This window comes from Mastigoproctus giganteus, chromosome 8 (genome assembly GCF_048544385.1).
Source record: "Mastigoproctus giganteus isolate SK-2022 chromosome 8, ASM4854438v1, whole genome shotgun sequence".
Taxonomy (NCBI): domain Eukaryota; kingdom Metazoa; phylum Arthropoda; class Arachnida; order Uropygi; family Thelyphonidae; genus Mastigoproctus; species Mastigoproctus giganteus.
The window spans coordinates 15,199,836-15,223,166 of NC_143582.1; the positions used below are offsets into that span (position 1 = coordinate 15,199,836).

General features: G+C 38.3%; 1 protein-coding gene across 1 annotated transcript in view; it reads left to right on the forward strand.

Annotated features, from left to right (window-relative positions):
• The window catches only part of LOC150081287 (fatty-acid amide hydrolase 2-like), a 62,447-nt gene that overhangs the window by 34,638 nt on the left and 4,478 nt on the right, over positions 1 to 23,331 (forward strand). The window contains exon 6 of the mRNA XM_090379072.1: positions 5,201 to 5,299. Coding sequence (XP_090235198.1) covers positions 5,201 to 5,299 — 99 coding nt within the window. The remainder of the gene's footprint in view (positions 1 to 5,200; positions 5,300 to 23,331) is intronic.

A 23,331-nucleotide genomic window follows, 5' to 3' on the forward strand; every position in this document is an offset into this window, starting at 1 on the left:
CAGAGCTGAATTGATGACAGTGCTCTTATCATATACTCCCTCCTGTCGTGTCTGGGGAGAATTGCAGACACTTTCAAATTTAATCCTAACTTGCAACTTTTTTTCAATATTATCCTGTACTTTATTTTATTTTGAAAACTTCACTGTAAATTATAAGAATACAATAGTAAATAGTATTTAATAATTCTTTTTCATTGAAACATGGAAACAGTTGCATTGTAAAAGAATTACTGTATGCGATTTAGTGCCGAGAGCAAAACACAACTGTTAGGGTTTACTGTTGAATGTACAGTTTATAAATTAAGTGGTGTTTATAATCATATACAGGTAGTTCCTGACTTTACGAGTTAATTCATTCCTAGCGCACGCTCGTAAAGCAAAAACTCTTAAAGCAGGAATTTATTACCCATACACATAATGTTAAAAATAGGGGTTAATTTCTCAACAATGAAATTAGTTAGACGATAGTGAAATTATAGTAGTCTTATAATACCGTGACAAAACTGACTAAAAAAAATATACTAACTCGAATATACTAACCACAACAATGTACATATCAACGCCACCATCCAACACATAACACAAAAATACACCAAAAAATGGAACACACTCACATCCAAAACCCCCCCAAAAATTTCCACCGTTAACCTCTCTTCAAAATCCTTCACCCCTTCCGAACTCTCCGGCCTAGAATTTGGCTTTAATTTTGCCATTAAAGAACAACACTATCCAATAAAAGATTGTATAATCGAACTCCAGTCTAAACTCGACCAACATCCCGATAAGTGGGGACTTATACACCAGTCTAACAGGATAATAAATTCTAAACTCACATCTCTCCCTAACATAAAAAAACAACAACTCTCTGATTTACAAAGACTAAGCAAAACCCCAGATATCATCATCCAAAAAGCTGACAAAGGAGACACAATCGTTATCCTGGACAAGGACACCTACACAGAAAAAATGGAATTAATTTTAGCCGACCAAGATACATATACAAATGACAGCAACCACAACATTACAAAACTTAAAAATAAACTTGACACAATTCTCAGAAAACTCAGACAGAACAAAGAAATCAACCTCTTTACTTTACAACAGATAGGTATTCACAACAACATTCTGCCCCACATTTTTGGAATAACCAAGCTACACAAACCTGGCCACCCACTAAGACCTATTGTTTCTTTTAGTAGATCAGCTTTTGCTAATATATCCACCTTCCTTGTTAAAATTATATCCCCACTCACTCGATTCTCTACATTCAAAATTAATAATACAAACCAAGCGTTCCAAAAAATCAGCAACACCACCATATCTGACAAAGACATATTAGCTTCTTTTGACGTCATATCCCTATACACTAACGTGCATATTCCTTTCACCCTACAAGCATTACGCGTACTTCTAACAGCTGATGACACTTTAACGAAACGTACCTCTTTCAGTTGACCACATCCTTGAACTTACTACTCTTTTACTAGATGCTAGATATTTTAGATTTAATAATAAAATTTATCGACAAACATTCAGTTTACCAATGGGTTTAGGCATTTCTGCTCCCCTTTCTGAAATTTATCTCGCCACTATTGAAAACCAAATTTTACAACCTTTCCCTTCTGAAATTAAATTATACATCCGCTACGCCGATGATGTCTTAATAATAGGCAACAGAACAACCATAGACAATCTTTTTTTAAAATTCAATACAATACATGACAGGCTAAAGCTTACCCTCAAAATCGGAACAGACAACCAAATTAATTTTCCTAATCTCACTATTTATACAACAAACACAAATTTAAATACCAAGATTTTCAGAAAAAACACGCACACTGGTAAATATCTACATTTCACTTCACATCATCCCCTTAGTACCAAAAAAGCCGTCCTATACAACCAAATCTACAATGCTATCAAATCCAGCTCTTCACAAAACAATCTACACAATGAACTTCAATACCTTACTGATAAAATTCATAGCCAGGAGCTATCCCCCTTAACTCATCCAACACACAATATCCACCGTTAAAAACAACATTAATAACCCCATCAGACACAGTAACAAGACAAATACTCGCATAGTTCTCCCTTACCATAGTGAACTCGCAGCACAATTCCGACATACATTCAAAGATACCGACATCTCCCTCACTTTCTCTACTTATAATAAACTAGGTTCCCTATTTAATTCTTATAAAGAAACATACAAGTATCCCATCAATGATCTCAATAATATAATATAATATATCTCATAAAATGCCAACCAAACTGCGACACCTGTTACATCGGCAGCACTACCACCAAATTCGGTTCCTCCACAACTTCCAACACCCGCGCATACTACCACTTCAATAGTTTCAGGACAAGTCAATCCTGCACTGAGTTAACAACCCATGCTCAAAACCACAACCACACCCCCCTTGTTGACTCTGCCATCACTATTATTAAACTTAGATCGAGCTACAGAATTCTTCAATATGAAGCCCTCACCATCGAATGGTACCGACACCATTCCGATCTCAATATTATTAACGCAAAACTTCCCTTCAACCTCTCACCGGCTTGGAACCTCTCGCAGCTAAAGTTCCCACGTGTCAAAAAGAGCATCACGAGAGTATAGACCAACTTTAAATACAACACGCGCTCACTTCTCTTCCATTTGCCAACTGATGACGGTTCATTTAACGAAAGTCTCTCACAACGACTATTGGCACCACCAGTCTTCTCTTTTATTTCATTCTTTCATTCGTGTCCTTCAACCTTTTTATGACAACCAAGGATTGGAGATCTGCACTTCTACTTCCTTGTGCTCATTTTAAAATTTGTTTCAAAATATTTTTTCCCCATTCTCTGCCTTAGTTTTTTTAATGCTTCTTCCAAACTAAATTCAGCCAACATTTACCAATAATTTATTGCAGATTTATACAAGGTGAGTACCGTTTTTTAGGCATTTGCCATTCAATTTTTTTAGTGAAATTAGTTAGCTAATTAGTTTGTTTAAACAATGATTGATTTACCCAAAGAAAGGAAAACAGCCTGTAAAATCAAGCAAATTATAATAATAAAGAAATTATGACTTACAAGTGTTAAAGAATGCTTATTCTTCATCATCATCGACTAAATGTACACTCGTTGATCACTCGTTACTGGGTCAGCACTTGTTGGTTTGTTGCACAAGGAGTCTCCTTCTTCAGAAATGCTTCAAGAGGCATTTGTTTCCAAGATAATCTTCTCTTTTCTTTATAAATTTCAATAGCATGCATAAGCATTTTTTAGTAGAATGCACAAATTGCAACTAACACAATTTGTGCAGAGTAACAAGTTTACGAAGCTTTAAAAAAAAGGAATGAAGAGAAGGTTCTGAAAATTTATTTATTTTTTTATTAATCGGATTGAAGATTTCAGTAAAGGGGAAGCACATTTCACTGTAATAATGTAAAAAAGCACACAAGTCCAGCTATCAGTATTTTTGCAAATGCAATAACATGGAGTTTACTACCTGTTTATAATTCTTGCAGTAACAGAAAAGCCCAATAAACCGGAAAGTGCAAATTGTTTTTATTGTTTTATGGTTGTGACCTCCAGAAATGTGCTTTAGAAAAATATCATGAAGCATTCAAAATTCGTTCTTATAACAGAACATATGATAACAATGAAAGTGTAGTGCATTTTAATGATTTGAATTGGTAACTAATACAATTTATACTATAAAAATGACATTTATAGTGAAAATTTCAACTTCCAAGACTGTAGAACAAATTACCAAAAAACAATGTTATTGAGTTCACATTACGATATTTTCACAATACGATGGTGTCTTTGGAACATATTGTAAAACAGGGTGCACTGTATTGTATAGCTACGTGTGTGGTTTGAAATTCAGTATTTATGAATGTTTAACATTCATTTTTGGAAATTAATGTTCATATTTTCGATTTTGTCGATACTTGAAACTTGAAAAAATAACTTGTAAACCCAAGAACTCGTAAAGTGGAAACTGCCTGTAAACATCCGATAAATGCTGATCTAAACTAATTAGATCACTAATTAGTTTAGATCTAAACTAATCTGATATGGGTCAGAGTGATACTTGCACTTGCCTCATGAATTCTTGTTTGTTGCCACAACAGCCAACGTTGATCAGATGTTCTGATTGTAGCAGTGTTTCAGATGAGAGGAAAGATAAAGCTCATCATACACACCTAAATAAGTTCAAGGGGTGTGTCAAGTTAGTAAACTATAGAGGATTGCTTAGTCTTAATATCTACAGTAATGTCGGGAGTGTTGTCAATAAAATGGCTGAATTTGAACTCCTCCTGGTTATAACTACTGCTGATATAATAGGACTAACTGAGTTTTGCAAGCCATAATTAATAAAACTGTTTTCAATTGAGAAAAAAAAAAAAGCAAAAAAAATTTCTATTTTATATAATTAAAAAGAAAATTGTTTCATTTATAGTACAAGTCATGGAGGGTTAAAGAAGGCTGGGCTATTCAGTAACCAAGGATCAGCATTAACAGCATTTCAAAACCATTTCCAAACATTTCCTCATTCCATAATCTTCATTACTCCCAGCCAGATATGGTCAGATAGGTCTATCACAACCCCATCTCTAGGAGGAGAGGGAAAACTGAGGTGGGGGAAAACAAGAGATACCCTCCAGGAAATTTGCATCTCCGAACATTATACAACCAGAGAATCTTTCGATATCTGCCAGACTACTAGCAAAGAGAGGCCAGATATGTGGCTAAATTGACCCCCTTATTTCTCCCCTACCCACCAGTAGACTTATCAACAGCAGCCTCTCCCAGTATCACTCATTAGAATTTAAACTTTATCCAGTCAAATTATACCTTCTGGGATATCCAGCCCAAATAAGAAAATAGCCTGTCTCCAATTTTAAGACTGAACAGGGGCTAATAAAGGGTTTAGGTAGCCAGTGATTTCTTACATTATAGTCTAAAATTTTTGTTGTTACTGTCAATTTTTTTAAAAATTAAATTTAGAGGTATATAGACTAAAAAATTTTAAAAAATAAATTTAGAGGTATACCTCTAAATTTAATTTTTAAAAAAATTGTAAATTACCCATAGTGAAGCATTTCTCTTATCCTGTTTAGTGGACCTACATGATCATTAAGCATTGCTTTTCATTTCTTGCATTTAGAAGTTATAAATGTGTTTTATTATTTAGGTATCATTGAAGGATCTGAAGGTGTTTTATATGCTGAATGATGGTGGAAATCCACTTATTTCAAATGTACATCCAGATGTAGCAGAAACTATTAAAAGGGTGAGATGCTTTTCACTGTATTGTTTAAGAGCTCACTATTTACAACACAATTTATCATATGCTCATTTATCCATCAAATATTAAAAGTTTTAATACTGGTAATGAAATGTACATGGATTTTTTTTTTTTTTAACCAGTGTTTTCTATTTAAATATAATAAGTTCTCTTCATTTCATATAGTCTGAAAAAAATCATTTGAAAATTTTTTCAGAGCAGAGAAATATTTTAAAATCTCTAATCTTCTTCATCATCTTTTACCATAAAGTATGTTACTTGTTGGATTTTCTATCCATTAATTTTCTTCGCACATTTTAATTTTACATCTGAAGAGTGGGTTGCTAGCCCACCTTCTTCAATGGTGGACTACACTTTGTCTAACTCCATTCTTTGACTTGTCTGACTAGGGTTGCCCTATTAAGAGCATAAGCTCCTGCCAGCCTAGGCTCCTGCCTTCGAGTAATCCAAGAGGCAGGTGCCTCTTGGATTACTCAAACCTCCTCACCATGATAAGGCAGTATAGGAGTTGAAAATCTCTGTTATGGTATAAATGTTTAGTGTCTTTACCTCCAACTGTGCTATAGGCCTAATGACTCTGATGAGTATAATAAGAAACTGTACAGGGAAATAGTGGGTCAGTAAATCAGAGTCTTATAATGGGGGATTTTAATTTCCCAGATATTGACTGGAATTTGGGGGCTGGTCACTCACACACTAGCAAGGCTTTTGTGGATTTATTGGATGATTGTTTTCTACATCAGCATGTTCGGGAGGCAACCAGAGAAAGTAATACTCTTGATTTGATTATCAGTAGTGATTCTTCATGCATTAAGAATCTGCAGATAAATGAACCACAAGGTGGCAGTGATCACAGCGTGCTGAAGTGGGATTTACTCAGAGGTAACTACCATTAGGGGTAAAGGGAAGGGTTATTGCTTTCGTAAAGGCGACTACGATGGACTGAGACAGTATTTAAATTCTATACAGTGGGACCAACTGATGACGTTACCAACAGAAAATTCAAAATGGGAAGCATTCAAAGAACTTATCTTGGAAGCTACTAGGCTTTACATACCAACTAAGAAATATTGTTCAAGGTTTAGGCCTAAGGTGATGTCAGATGAACTAATGAGACATATGGCAGAGAAGAAAAATGCATGAGATACATACAAATTAACACATGACACAGAAGCCTATGATAGATACAAGTTGATCTGTAACCAAGTTACAAAGAAGGTTAGGCAGGCGAAGGCAGATTACGAGAAATCTTTGGCAAGGGATGCAAAGAAAAACAGCAAAGAGTTCTTTACTTATGTAAACTCTGGAAGGAAGGGGATGAATCAATTGGTCTACTTGATATCGATGGGTCAACTGTTGATGATCCTGCTCAGGTAGCTAACAAACTAAAAATGAATATTTTGCATCGACATTCACACATGAGGAGTTATTCAGCGAGGGGAATGCCAGAGGTGGATTCAACTCTGGCAGTACGCTAGAGAATCTTGTAATAACTGAGAGTAAAGTGGAGGAAAAATTGTTGAAGATAAATACAAGGCACCTGGGGTGGATGGGATCTATCCAGTTATATTAAAGGAGGCAGCAAAGGAAGTAAGCAAACCCTTAGCCATAATTATGAGAGCTTCCTTGGACTCAGGGGAAGTACCCATGGACTGGAGATGTGCAAATGTGACCCCAATTCACAAAGGAGGATCAAAGGATGACACAAGTAATTATAGACCTGTTAGTTTAACTTCTGTTCACGGAAAATTAATGGAGGCACTGGTTAAAGAAGCACTGCAGGATCATCTAGACAAGACTTCGGTTATAGCTCAGACACAGCATGGTTTTGTTAAGGGTAAGTCTTGCCTGACCAATTTGATTGGATACTATGATGCAGTCACAAAAGAACTGGATGCAGAGAATAACTTTGATATTATATACTTGGATCTTAGAAAGGCTTTTGATACTGTTGCACATGGAAGACTGCTGCACAAATTGGAGCAGTGTGGCATTGGAGGCAAATTGCTGCTATGGATAAAGGGGTGGTTGAGTGGGAGAAGACAGAGTGGTAATCAATGGACACTGCTCATTGTGGACTAATGTTATTAGTAGAGTCCCTCAGGGTTCAGTATTGGGTCCATTATTGTTTTCTGTATTTATAAATGATATTGATAATGGTATATCAAGCTTAATGTCCAAGTTTGCAGACGATACGAAGATTGGCAGGGTTGTCAAGGACACTACTGACACTATGCTACTGCAACAGGATCTGGAAAGGTTGAGCAGATGGGCTGAGAGGTGGCAAATGTTTAACATTGACAAATGTAAAGTACTACATATGGGAAACAGCAACCCCAGAGCAACGTATCAACTCTGTTGTACTACACTGACAGTGGTAGAGAATGAAAGGGACCTGGGGGTGGTTGTGCAGGCAGATATGAAGTTTTCTGAGCAGTGCAGACGGGCTGTAAGAGTAGCTTGTGGTGTATTGTCGATGATATATAAGAATTTCTAGCAGGGATAAGGAGGTCATTATTCCCTTGTATAAGGCAATGGTCAGGCCACACCTAGAGTACTGTATACAGGTCTGGAGGCCTCATTTCAAGAAGGATGTAGAGATGCTGGAACAAGTACAGAGAACGGAAAAAGATTAGTGAATGGAACAAAGGGGTGCTCTTACGAAGAAAGGCTAAAGTTTTTCAAATTACAGTGTCTGGAGACTAGGCACCAGCGAGGTGAACTGATAGAGGTGTATAAAGCCTTGAATGGTTTGAGCATGCTCAATGTTGATATGATTCTTCCTCTTGCTCAGAAAAATCACCTGAGAGGGTATAAATTCAAATTGAGGAAGGACAGAAGTAGCATAGACTTGAGGAAATTTGCCTTTAGCTGGTGGGTGGTTGGTTGGTGGAACAGACTTCCATCCCTTGTCGTGGAAGTTGATAGCCTAAATAAGTTTAAGGCTCAGCTGGACAGGTATTTTGAACGGACAGAGGGGTGAAGTGGAAGTGGTTATTTTTTATTTATTTATTTATTTTTTTTGGCTGATGCTGCATAAGCTTGTTTTCTTGCATCAAATGCCTCTACTAATGCTAATGCTAACTGTTATTAAATGTATACGGAATATTTTAAATATTTATAAGCAATAAGATTAATCTTAAATATTGCTTTCTTATTTTAAAGCCAACCCATCTCAGCTTACTGATAGTGGCATTAATTAGACAGAAGAAATACAATTCAATACACTTCTTGACAAAATTAATGGAACAAAATGTTTTTCATTAATATTTTATTGTGAACAGTGTTGCCGAAAGCAAATATTTGATATAATATAGGCATGTAAATTCCAAGTATTCAATAGAAATTGATCTACCACCTTACAGAGCAGCAAATTATTCAAGCCTATAAAAATACAGGTTGCAACAACATCATTCATTCCCATTTTTTGGCTTGCTCAGTGGCATAGTCGCATCTCCAGTACTCAGAATTGAAAGTCGTCATTGTTTAGATGATTTTTTTTGAGATAGTGGGCTGTTGGATGACTTGAAGCTGGGCCGTTGCAGGCAGAGGTGGCAAGTTGGCTTAATGTGTCATGTGACATTGTCTCGGCACCATGGAAGCAGTTTCAGGAGACAGGAACCATTACAAGAAAAGCTGGCCAAGGTCACATAAGAGTTACATCAACCAGAACAGACTGCTGTCTGGCTCTTACAGCAAGACAGAACCTTACAATGTCCTGTCATCAACTGTCTTGAGGCTGCTGCAGCTGCAGGTCAAAACATTTCCAACCAGACTGTGTTAAGAAGGCTCGATTCAAGTGAACTTTATACAAGGAAGCCAGTGGTTTGTGTCATTAATGTTGAAACTGGTGCCATGTACATGTGACTTGGAGCCCTGACAAATAGGGTACAGTTCTGTTCTCTGATGATTCCCTTTTTAGCCTACAAACAGATTCTAATCATTATTTCATCTAGAGACAGTGAGGAATGCAGTACCATTCCTCCAACATTAGAGAAAGAGATGCTTATGGTGGAGATGGTATTCTCATTTGGGACAGAATAATGATCAACAGCTATACCCCTCATGTTTTTGATAGGGGTACTGTAACTACGCAGAAGTACCGATAACAGATCCCCGAACCCTATGTACAACTTTTTAGGAGTGCAGTTTGCCCAGATTTTCTTTTCAAGGACACCGTAGCTAGTGGTCAGGCATGCAGGTGCATAAGTACACGTGCCTTGAGTGACAGGGGTTCAAGCACATGACTGCTGAATACGGCTGTTTCTTGTATTCTGTCTATCTTGTGAACTCCTCTGACCATTTGGTCGTCCCGGAGTATAAACAGAAAATTTCTTTATTTATTTATTATGATGGAGGCTGTGTTCTTGTGTGGGGCAGTATATTTGAAATATTTGGAAATTATCTGAAATAATTTCCAAATGACTGGTAACATACTTTGTCCTTCCCCTTCAAAGCTCTAGGATTTTCTAAACGAAAGACTAGTTTGGGTTTCAGTTTAAGTCACCTGCTGCATTGCCACCAAGCAGCAGTGTGAACTTGTCCTTGGCTACCTTTTTTCCCAGGTGCAACTTCTCCTTTGCCAAATAGGTTCATGCAGGCAGTCTTTTTCCAACATAATCTTGTCTCATGTTTGTTTGTTTGTTATTTGGTTTTTAAGAGCATTAGCAACTAAGGCCATATTGCTTCGGGATATGCGGTGGTCAGTCCCTGACCTTTCCGCATCCTCCGTATTTGGTGGTGACGGGCTCAAACCCCGGTCTAATCAAGAAGCGTGTGCTACGCACTGCTGCTTCCCACCTGGCTACAGAGGCGCCGTATCTTGTCTCATCAACAATAAAAAAGTTGACAAGAAAATTAACCTCCGTTGTTGATTTTAGCTTGCTAAAATCAACAATTTTAGCAAGCTTTTTCACAAATTTTAGTGCATTTTTTTTTTTTTTATTAGAACGAGCAGATTCTCTACTACAACGGTCAATCTAATATTGTGCGACCCTATTTTTGAACCTGTTGAATCAGGTTTTGCTTGCATGAATTCCTGGTGCATTAGCAGTACATTTTCACCCAAATTATTATTATTAGCTATATGGTGCAAGGAAACCTGGGGCTTATGCTGCACTGAGTTACCCTGAGAGAGAGAGAGAGAGAGAGAGAGAGAGAGAGAGAGAGAGAGAGAGAGAGAGAGAGAGAGAGAGAGAGAGAGAATCAGAAATAGAAAGGCATCACCAAGAAAAAGAAGAATGATGATATTCAACTCAGAACCCTGGGTGTGCCAAGCCCATACTCACCAGATGTGAGTCCCTGGGGTGGTTGTACTACCAATCATCATACAAACCCATAGCCACAAATGACTGAAAGATTTACTGGAATGTTTCTTGATGTGGTTCTCAATATTAAATTAAAAATTTTTTTCATTTCCTCAATTACATTTTTGGCAAAGGTAAAGAAAGCCAACACGAGCCACGGAAAACGTCGGATAACTTACTTGGAAAATTAGTTTCCCAATACTGCACTCTTGCGCTGCTCGCTCAGTAAACAGATGGTAGGTGTTATTGGTGTGGAGCAGAAGTTGAGAACAATATACTGATTGACAGGTAGGCGTGGCAAACGATATGCTGATTGGTGCATGAACACAACAGACAATAACGTCGGTTTAGTATCACTTACCCTAATCTCAGAAGCACTAATGGTAACTTGCCCTAATGAACGCTTTCCATAATGGTGAAAAAAGGTCAGGTTACCTCCACTTGAATCCCATGGGAGCTTGAACCCCTCCTGAAGTGGAGGGGCAGCCTGATGGACGGACTAGTGCATTAATTCTTTATTAACAAAAGGTAATTTTTTTTATTACTGTATTTTTATTTTGTTGTTCAATAATATGCCATAATGATGAAAAAAGGTCAGGTTTCCTCCACTTGAATCCCATGGGAGCTTGAACCCTCCCGAAGTGGAGGGGTAACCTGATCTTTTTTCTTTAGAATCATGGGTGGACTAGTGCATAAATTGTTTATTAACAAAATATTAATTTTTTATTACTGTAAGTGCATTTTGGCCTGATTAAGCGGCTGCCCCAATTATCCGAAGTTTCACGTAAATAGTTAAAAATACAAGCCCCCCCCCACTTTACAATTGGTTCACTCTACAATCAAATCTGTCCTTGTCTGTTGTCCTCAATAGTAGTAGTAGTAGTGGCATGTAATGCAAGAAAGCATGTGTATGAGCTTATGCAGCATCAGCCAAAAAAAAAAAAAAAATCACATCATTCCCTCCAAATGCCTGTCCAGTTCCTCCTTAAATTTATTCGACCTATCAACTTCCACAACAACAGATGGAAGTTTGTTCCAGCAATTAACCACCCGCTGGCTAAAGGCAAATTTCCACACATCTATTCTACATCTGTCTTTTCTTAATTTGAATTTATGCCCCCTTAGGTTCGTAATCTGAACAAGTGGAAGGATCCCATCAGAATTCAGCGTGCTCAACCCATTCAATACAGGAGATGGGAGAATTCCCAGGTGCCGTCTGACACGAACATACCTTATAACATACCTTGTACAATCAAATCATGTTACGATGAACTCACAATAGTAAAGTACCATTCACTATATGATGTGTAGTAAGCGCCAGTCATTGTGATCACGTTTGTGAATTGAATTTTAATTCTATTAAACAGCGATTCTAATTAGCGAAAATAGGAGGAATATTATCCACAGGCTATAAAAGTAAAGTATATTAAGCACAAATTTGCCCTTTATTACCTTACCAATTAAAAAATTAAATGATACATGAAAATCAGAAGAATATATGTGATAATCGGAATAATTAATACGTACTGTAATATGTACATACTAACTAGTTGACATTTCTGTTCACTGACATTTGTGGGTGGGGGTTAAAATTTAAAACAGTAAAAAGGTAAGCAATCAATAACAAAGAACACAGCATACACAAATTGCAATTAACACAATATGCACAAGTGAGAACGGAGTAACAAGTTACGAAGCTTTAAAAATAGGAATGAAGAGAAGATCCTGAAAATTAATTTTTTTATATGATTGAAGACTTCATGGAAGTGTAAACACATTTCACCATAATAACCCATAGAATTCCAGCTGTCGGTATTATCGCAAATTCAATAAGATCGAGTTTACTGTCCGTTTATGATAGATAGATTTCACTAACAGAAAAACCCAATAAACAGGTGACTGCTAATTGTTTTTATTGTTTTATGGTTGTGACCTCCAGAAATCCGACCGAACCACGTGGTACGGTCAGAGACAATCGTATAGTAATCTCTAGTGCTGCAGTCTCCTACCCCGATTAAACCACACGTTGTCCCAATTAAATGAAGTAAACCCTGGCTATTTTCTCAATTGGGTTCTGTTTTTTAAGAATTGATCCAAATAAATGGCTGCCCCAATTAACCAGGGCCCAAATAACCAGAATCCACTGTATAGGGAAACCTTTTCTATTATTTCCTAACCTACCATTTAAGGTCAGATTATGAAATGAAACGAAAAATAAAGAAACCTTTTCCTTTTTTCATAACCAAACCTAAATCAATAATATAGTAAAAACACTCAAACTCCAAAAATATGCTTTTAATGAGAAAAAAACATGAAGAACATAAAAATGAATGGAACGGGACTTTTTTTTTTTTTTTTTTTTTTCAGAAAAAAAAAATTCATGAATACAAATCATATAGTTGGACCTCAATAGCTATTTGAAATTTGAGTAATAATATTCTGAAAAGTATCTTCATGATTTTTTCCCATAAATTTGATGCCACGCATATTCATGTAACCCATCGACATATCTTTACAGCTGCCATTTAGTCTTTTAGTCACACTTTTTAGTCTCTTCCACTGGGCTTCGATGTTATTTGTATGCGGATCTACAAAATGTTCTTTGTGTTTCACTGTTAAATGTTTGATTTTCTTTTTTTCTAAGGCTGTAATATGCCTATATTCACACCATTCATCTGTTATGATGGTAAATTGTGGCTAAATTGAGCCCCTTATTTCTCCCCTACCCACCAGTGGGCTTATCAATAACAGCCTCTCCTAGTATCGCTCATTAGAATTTAAACTTTATCCAGTCAGATTATACCTTCCAAGACAGATTATACTTCCAGTTAGATTATACCTTCCAGCCCAAATAAGAAATAAAATATTTTTCTTCACTAATTTTATAATAATGCGTAAAAGAGTTTATGCTTTCCGATTTTTTTATGAAGTTCATGAAGACGAATTTTGATTCTCTTTCAAATACTCCCCCTCGACGTGGGCACCTGTATGTGGTGAGGAGACCTCCCAGTGACGCTGCTGGACTTCCAGACTAGCAGCACTGGGATCCAACGCCCACAGCCCAAGTTCCAGGCTTACATCAATGGAATCCGGCGTGTTTGCCGTGCGCTGCGACCCATGGAAATTCGGAAAGGGGGATCCTGGTGGTTGAGGAGGCCCAGCTTCAATACACCACTTTGGCCCCTGCTTCGACAAGACGGGTGGTCTTGTCGAAGCAGACCTACTAGGATCAATCGGCTAGTAGGCTCGCCTGCGAGGGTCAACCGTGTCAATGCCACGCCCCTACCCTCATGGTCTGAGGGATAGGATTCAGGCTGGCAGTGGTGCGGGTATAGTGTCTGGGTAGCCCTGGCGTTCCACTCCCAAGCGCATTTATTGCATGCCGGGTAGTGGGCGTCCCTTTGGGCTCCGTGGTGGGTGGGGAGCCCGGAAACTGAACCAATTAAAATTTACATGAATCCTGATAAACTAACTTCTTCAGGAGCCCCAACCCGGTCCCTATCTGAAACCATTGACAAAGATGCAGATAGCATTATTGCTAAAAAGAGTCAGCGAACCGAATTACCATCAGGGCCAGTCCCAAGGTTCTTAATCATGCATTCTACCAATGAAACACCGATTGGTAAAATGTCGCCTTTTTTATTCAAAAAGGGTTAGATGGGTTAGCAGGTTCACCCAAATCAGTTAAGAGGCTTCGTTCTGGAGACCTTTTAATTGAAACTAAAAATGACAGGCAATCGGAACATCTACTCTGAACAACATCAATCAGAGGAGTACCCATAACAGTGACACCACACAGAACACTCAGTTCATCAAGAGGTGTCATTTCGGAGTGGGACCTTCTCAACGTAACCGAGGAGGAAATCTGCTCCGAATTAAAACCACAGGGAGTTATTGCCGTCAAGAGAATTACTGCGCAAAGGGATGGAAAAATTGTTAAAACCAGGAGCGTTATCCTGACTTTTAACTCTCCTAAACCTCCTGACGAGATTAAAGCTGGATACATAAATTGTTCAGTGCGTCCATACATTCCGAACCCTTTACGGTGTTTTAAATGCCAGAAGTATGGACATTCTCAAATGGCCTGCCATGGAGTCCTTGCATGCGCTCGATGCGGTGCAAAGGACCACGAAACAACAGCATGTTCAGCCGCAAAACCCACCTGTATTAACTGTGAAGGCGAACACCCGGCCTACTCACGAGCATGCCAGAGGTGGAAAGAAGAAAAAGAAATTCAACGGCTGAAGGCAGAGCTAAATATATCATACCAGGAGGCAAGGAAATCGGTGAAACCCCTGAATACCAACAAACCTACCTACGCCCAGAACGTAGCAGGGAGATGTTCCGTCGGAACTCAGACGGACATGACCATTCCTTAAAAGGAGTCTTTCACTCCCATCGTGCATTATCTCTTAAGTTCTCAAAAACCTGCACAGAAAAACCAAACAGCTGCCACTGCTATATCAGTACCTCCTAATGCTCCACAAGTAACCAAGGTAATTACGAAAGAAAAGAATAAAAAAGGGGAAGTCCCCCCCTAGTACCCAAGAAAACGTGGATATCGAGCAGAAGGAGGTACCCGAAGATTCAGTCTTGGAACTCTTTGCAGAGGAAGAAATGGACACGGGACAGCGTCCATTCTTCCCCAAAAAAGATAAACCCAAGACTGATAAAAGTAAGCCCTCAGCACCTCGGAAGCCGCCTGATGGACCCAACAAGCCAAAATAATGGCTAAATTCCTACAATGGAATTGTCGTGGATTCCGGCGAAATATTGATGACATCAAGGCCCTCCTGCAAAAGCACGAGCCAGTTTGCTTTTGCTTGCAGGAGACATATCTAAAGGCAAATGATGATCCCACCATGCACAACATCACATTTTTTCGAAAGGACAGAATTGCGGATGGCTCTGCTCATGGGGGAGTGGCTATCCTTGTAGGTAACCAGACCCCAGTGCAGCCCTTGCTAATTACAACTAGCATAGAAGCTGTTGCAATTCGCCTTACAGTGGGATTTTTATTAATGGTCTGCTCTATCTATTTGCCACCTGGGACTGACATCTCCCAGGAAGACCTTGATGATCTTCTAACGCAGTTGCTTCCCCCTTTCTTACTTCTCGGGGATTTTAACGGACATAACACCTTGTGGGGTAGTGCTAACATCAACGGAAGGGGACGAGTCATAGAGCGTATGCTCAATGACGATGACCTTTCCCTTCTAAATACTGGAACAAATACCTTCTTCCACATGCCTACTCGTACTTTTTCTGCCATTGATCTCTCTCTATCTGCTCCCCTTCTCTACTCCCTTCACTCACTTGGGAAGTGGAGGAGAATCCATACGGAAGTGATCACTTCCCTGTGATAATCTTGTTACACAGTGGGAGGCCATGTCTTCCTTTTAGGTTACCATGGTGGAAGTTTGATCAAGGTGACTGGAATGCCTTCCAACATCAGGCAAATTTTGACCTCAGTACAGTCAGTCAGCAGCCTATCAATGATGCAGTAAAGTACATCACAGAAATCATTGTCCAAGCAGCTGCGAATGCTGTCCCAAAAACATCTGCCCGGTTTCCACCATTTCCCAAACCTTGGTGGAATTCACAATGCACAACAGCAAAAAAGGCTCAAAACAAAGCGTGGGGGATATTTCGGCGATATCCTACCACGAACAACCTTATAGCCTTCAAACGTGCAAGAGCCAAAGCACACTACATCCGTCGTCAGAGTCAAAAGGAATTGTGGATCCGTTTTACATCATCTATTAACCAGTCTACCAACTCTAAGGTAGTCTGGGATAAAATCCGGAAAATGAAGGGAAAATATACATCCCACCCTTCTTCAATCCTAGATTATAATGGATGCACTATTGCAGATCCAACTGCAATAGCCAATGCTCTTGGGGAAACATTCTCTATCATCTCCGCAACATCCTCTTATTCCCCAGAGTTCTTGGTCCTGAAACATAAACTGGAAAAACAAGCACTTTAAGTCCAAGGGGCTCTATCCCTACAACGGGACATTCACTATAGAGGAACTGAAAAGAGCCCTCACTCTTTCCAAAGCAAGTGCTGTTGGACCAGATGGCATCCATTATGAAATGATTAAACATCTTTCACCAAAATCTATGGATTGTCTGCTCCTTCTGTATAACAGAATCTTTATTGAAGGGCAGTTTCCGGACTCCTGGCGAAAGGCAATCGTTCTTGCCTTTCCTAAGCCAGGAAAGGATCCAAAAGTCACCACCAATTATCGTCCTATTTCTCTGACTAGCTGTCTGTGCAAAATCCTGGAGAGAATGGTTAATTCTCGTTTAATATGGTATATCAAATCAAATGACCTTCTCTCCAACATCCAGTGCGGCTTCCGAAGGAACCGGTCCACTTTGGACCATCTTATTAGATTGGACGCATCCATCCAGGATGCTTTCCTAAAACGTGAACACTTGGTGTCGGTGTTCTTTGACATGGAGAAAGCATATGACACAACTTGGAGATTTGGCATCTTAAAAGATCTGCATAGCCTTGGTCTTAGGGGGCAACTCCCCATTTTTATTAAAAACTTTTTAGCCAATCGATCTTTCCAAGTTCGTGTGGGATCCTCACTCTCTCGTTCCTTCAGCCAAGAGGAGGGAGTACCACAAGGATCAGTATTAAGTGTCACGCTTTTTGCCATCAAAGGAAATTCCATCACAGAACAACTTCCTCCAACTGTAAACTGTGCCCTCTATGTTGATGACTTTAGCATATTTTGTCAGTCATGCAACATGAGAGTTATTGAAAGACAACTGCAGAAAGCCATTGATCGCCTTAATTCCTGGGCACTTGCCAATGGCGTTCTCGCCGGAGAAGACCGTTTGCGTACACTTTTGTCGCAAGCGTAATCTTCATCCTGAACCTGAATTAAGGCTCGGACAAAATATTATTCCAGTAGTGTCAGACAAAATTCTTGGGACTTGCGTTTGATAAAAAGTTGACCTTTCTCGAACATATTCGTCAACTTCGTACAAAATGCACGAGAGGACTAAATATTCTTCGCTCTCTCTCCTCCATGCGTTGGGGAGCAGATCGATGCACCCTACTACGGCTTTACCGTGCACTTGTACAATCCAAATTAGATTATGGGTCCCAGGTATTCTCCTCAGCCAGAGATAGTGTCCTCCGATGGTTGGACCCTGTCCACCATCAGGCTATCCGTATCGCTACTGGAGCATTTCGAACATTTCCTGTCCAGAACTTATACGGCGAAGTAAGTGAACCACCATTACCCCTTCAACGTAAGCAGCTGTCTTTAAACTATGCATTAAAGTTGAAATCCCTGCCAGACTATCCTACGTGGACACCCGTTTTCGAGCCACGTTGGGAAAACTTGTACAATACCCGTCAGACTGCCAATCGACCTTTTGGTATTCGTGTCCAAGAGCTACTCAGAGAGTTTAACATCACGGTAGACAAGGTTGCGAAAACACCAAAAGAAACTCTTCCACCCTGGCATGCTAATATCCCGTCCTGTGACTTTTCCCTTAAGAAATGGGTAAAGTCTGGGACCTCATCATCTGTTTACCAGCAACTCTATGCTGCCCACCGATCCGATTACGCTGATTTTTTGCCTGTGATTACCGATGGCTCGAAATCAGAGTTGTCTGTAGGATCTGCTGCTATCTTTCCAGATAATACTATCTCTGGGAAGATTCCCCACGAATGCAGCATATACACAGCTGAGTTGTATGCTATTGAGCTAGCCTTGGACCACATTAAAACCCGTAAGCACCAAAGATGTATGGTATACACTGACTCTTCAAGTACACTGCAGGCTTTATCGGGGATGAGGTATAATCCTCATCTGATTGTGACACGGATTCAGCAGACGTTACATTCCCTGTTTGAGTGTTCATTCGATCCGTTTCTGCTGGATTCCGAGCCACATTGGGATCAGGGGAAATGATCTGGCAGATGCTGCGGCCAGATCACCAGAACCACACAACACTTATTGCCTGTTAGTCCCCTATACAGACTACAGGCAGCTAATACAAACTAAATTACATTCCCAATGGCAACAATCTTGGCATGAGCAAGTCACAAACAAGCTCTATCAGATAAAGCCTGTAATCCAACACTGGCAGTCTAGTCTGCGCAGGAACCGCAAAGAGGAAGTTGTTTTAGCTCATCTCCGCATAGGACACAGTCATCTTACACATGCTTTTCTGCTGAGGGTAGATGACTGTCCTATGTGCGAGAACTGCGGCACCATTTTAACTATTCATCACATTTTAACCGTGTGTCCACGTTTTAGACAAGAATGTGATTTATATTTTACCGTTTTTAGTCATCCGGCTGAGCCTTATACACTCAGTCAGATTTTATCTGACAATAACAATGTGTCTGCTGTTTTTAGCTTTTTAAAATCAATAAACGTTTTTGCTCATATATAAAATTTACATTTTATTGTGATTTTCTATTTATTTATCTTTTATACATTTGTTATATATTTTGACATAGTGACCTAAGTAATTGGGTCACTGAAAGTTTAAAATTTTTTATATATGACTTGGTCTTGGTGCATTATAGCCTCAGTAGCTACTGCGCCAATAAAATCAAAACCAACCAACCAACCAATCTTTCAAATACTCTAAATACCCGTTTCTTCTTAGCAGTTAAATTTCGTCCTCTCTGATGTTTTGGTTTTACCAATACAGTTTCGGCTGCTTCTACAGTTTTCCCCGACCCACCCAACTTAATGGGTTTTTCAACTGCAATTTGCAAATATCTCTTAGTTTCTTATAAAACTTAATTGCTGTTTACTTTTGAAATCTCCAGATGGAATGCTGTCATAGTTACTGGCATGCGCATTGACCAAAAGTATATAATATACATTATCTTTTTTAATGGAAGTTTTGTATTTTCCATAAAACTGTTTTAATAAAGAAACTTGTGCAGAACAATTTTTACAATACCAGAACTTTCCACATGACTCTGTTCATGATTCAATTAACTTAAAATAAACGGTGTTAAACTTATTCATTTAGTTTTCATCAAAAAATCAAGCAACGTTTTATTTTCCTTGCAAATTTCTTCCATCTTTAAAAGATTCATCACTACTATTACTTGGTCATTATAAAACTAATTATGCACCGTTCTTTACTCATAAATACACATCATAATGCCAACCAGTGAGCTACACAGTAGCTTGCCGTCCGTCACGCCCACCACCAGTCATTTCATCATTTTCCACACCTACCTGTCAATCAATATACAAAGTATCGTTCTTGACTTCTTCTCCAGACCATAACACCTACCGTCTGTTTACCGAGCGAGCAGTGCTAGAGTGCGGTTTCAGGAAACTAATTTTCTGTGCAAGTTAGCCGACATTCCAGTGGTACTTGTGTGGCTTTCTTTACCTTAGCCACCTTTTTTGTCATAGTTGCCCACTTTATTTCTAGCATTTTTTACGTGGTCGTTAATTTTGCCCTTTTCTTTCACAATTGAATAACAGGCAATCAGCTTATGTTTACTGGTTGTTTGATTGAGGCCAAAGATTTTCCACTTTCAGCACAACTAATTATTTCAACTAATCATCTGTATTACATTTATGAGACCTATATTCCTTATCCTTAATTTTTTCCATTCCTTTTTATAAAATAATAATGACAAGATGCACTAAAATTGTTAAATAATTGCACAATAATTATTTGACAGTTGTGAAATTTGAATTTCACTGCATACAGGCTCCAGGACATGCAGTGACTCACAAAGTTCATGCATTGATTCACCAATGTCTAAAACACCAAGGACTCTGTTTGAAACTTAGTTTAAGGATCAATTTATAATGTTCAAAATAAAGGAGATCATGGGGAATATGTTGTGCCATTAGAAGTAAACTAGCTTCTACCATAGCTTTGGCTTTTATTTTACATTTAAGAAAATAAACAACCATCAAGATACATATAGTTAGAAGCTGAAATAGCTAATGAGCGGTATTAGCAGAAGAATGAAGTCAATGATTAATATTACAAAAACCCAAGAGGGTGAATCCAAGTGAGCTGCAACTAAACAATAATTATAAATTTATTCTGGAAGTAAGAAAAGTGTAGCAGTAACTTTTTAGATCCATTTTGGAAGCAGCTAGGAAACATTGTCTAGTAGAGTTATGTGGGCAGAATTTTTGATGGAAAGTTCGTTAATGAAACTTATCAATGGATACAGCCCAGTTGAAAGCTCAAAAAAAGAAAAAGAAAAAATGAAGAATTCTTTATATTATTATGGGTAGTAGCAAATGATGCAAGGAAGCAAGCTTATAAAGCATCAACCAAAAAAATAATAATAATAATAATTCCCACATAACCTGTCCATCCCCTCCAATAATTTGTCTAGTTCTTCCTTTAATTTATTCAAACTACCCACTTCCACAAAAACAGATGGAAGTTTGTTCCAACAATCAACCATTCTTCCTCAGTTTGAAATTATGTCCCCTCATATGTGTATTGTGAACAAGAAGAAGAAGAATGCTATCAACATTTACTTACTCAATCTATTCAAAGCATTAAACACATCATTCAGATCTCCTTGCAAGTGCCTAGTCTTCAGATGCAGAACAAAAGCCTTTCTTGATAGGACCACCCTTTTGTTCTCTTTGCTAATCTTGTTGCTCTTCTCTGCACCCATTCTAGCAAATCTGCATCATCCTAAAATGACACCTCAAGACCTGCATGCATACTCAAGATGCAGCCTAACCATTGCCTTGTACAATGGGATAAGCACCCTCTTATCCCTGCTAGCAAAGTTCTTGTATATCATTAACAAAACACCATGAGTTGTCCTGACAGCCTGTCTGCACTGCTTAGAGAATTTTATATCTGACTGCACAGTTATCCACAGCTCTTTTTAATTTTCCATTATGCTGGGTGTAGTACACACAGCTGGTACGTTAATGAGGAATTATTGCTACCCATATGCAGTATACCTTGCATTTGTCAGTGTTAAACTTCAACTACCATTTCTCAGCCCATCTGCCTAATTTTCCTAGACCTTTTTGCAGTGCTTACCGTGATTATTGTCATTAACCACCTACCAGCCTTTGTATCATCTACAAACTTTGACATTAAGCTTGTTATACCTTTATCAATATCATTAACAAATATAGAAAGCAACAGTGGGCCCAGCATTGAACCCTAGGGTACTCCATGAAGAGCAGTGTCCATTATTAACCATTCTCTGTCTTTTCCCACTCAACCATCTCTTTATCCATAGCAGTAACTTGCCCTTAATGTCATACTGCTCCAATTTATACAGTATACTTTTATATGCAATAGTATCAAAAGCTTTCCTGAAATTCAAGTATATGATGTCAAAATTAATTTTTGCATCCGGTTTTTTTTTTTTATTACCACATTATAATAATCAGATTGATCAGACTTGATCACCCCTTAACAAATTCATGCTGTGACTACGATATAATTGCATTCCTGTCTAGATGGTCCTGCATTACTTCTTTAGCCAGTGACTCCATTATTTTCACTAGAACAAAAGTTAAACCGACAGGTCTTGAATTACTCATTTCAATTTTAGATCCCTCCCCCCTTTGTGTATCCCACAGGGACCTCCCATGAATCCAAAGATAATCTCATAATTATAGGTAAGGGTTTACTAACCTTCTTTGCTGTTTCCCTTAATATAATTGGATAGATCCTATCCATCCCAGGTGCCATTTTTATGTTTAGCTTCAACAATTTCTCTACCATTTACTACTAAATGACTTTGTGATAGCTGAAAGAAAAGTGTTCTTTCAGCTATCACAAAGTCATTTAGCTCCCTGTTAGAATTTGATAATCTTCTGACAACCCCTCTTCCCTTAAAAATTTTTAATGTGTGAATGTTGATGTAAAATTCTTACTGAGTTTGTTAAACTGAGCAGGATCATCAACAGTTAAACCACTGACATCAAATGGACCAATGTGATTCAACCCCTGTCTTTTCCTGTTAATACAAGGTCTGTCTAAAAAGAAATTAAAAATATATTTTTTAAATCATTTATTATTTTAAATACAACAATTTCAATGTTTATCCCCTTCAAAGTACTCTCCAGCCATACTATGCAAAGCTCCATTTGTGATTTCCGAGATCTAAAACAGCAGAGGAAGGCATCAGAAGATGCTGCCTTTCATTGCTACATTGTGTTCTTCTGAATGTCTGCTAAGGCCTCAAATAGTTTTCCTTTTGAGGTGGATTTTAATTTTTGGGAACAGAAAAAAGTCACACAGCACCAGATCTGGCGAATAAGGCAGATGCTCCAACATTGTGATCTTGTTTTGCATTAAAAACTCTCACTGCGACCAAGTAATGATATGGCACATTGTCACAATGAAAAACCATCTGTCACAATTGTTCTTACTGTTTCTTTGTCAATGTGTAACTATTCTGCAATTAGTCAAATACTCATCCAATATCCTCGTTGCACAATCTCGACTTTTTTTTCAACATTCTTGTCTGTCGTTGAAGTTGGCAGTCTTCTTTGTTTTTTGTTGTCATTTGTATAAGGAAAGAAGTTGTTGCTGCTTTTCTTTGCCAGAGACTTCTCATAATGTTCTTTAGCTCACTTAATCTCCTTTGTGACTAACTTGATTACATATTTAATATCTTAGAAGTACAAAAGAAACTAATGACAATGCAAGAATAGTATTAGTTGGAAATTTACATATTGGGTTGGTTGGAAATTTA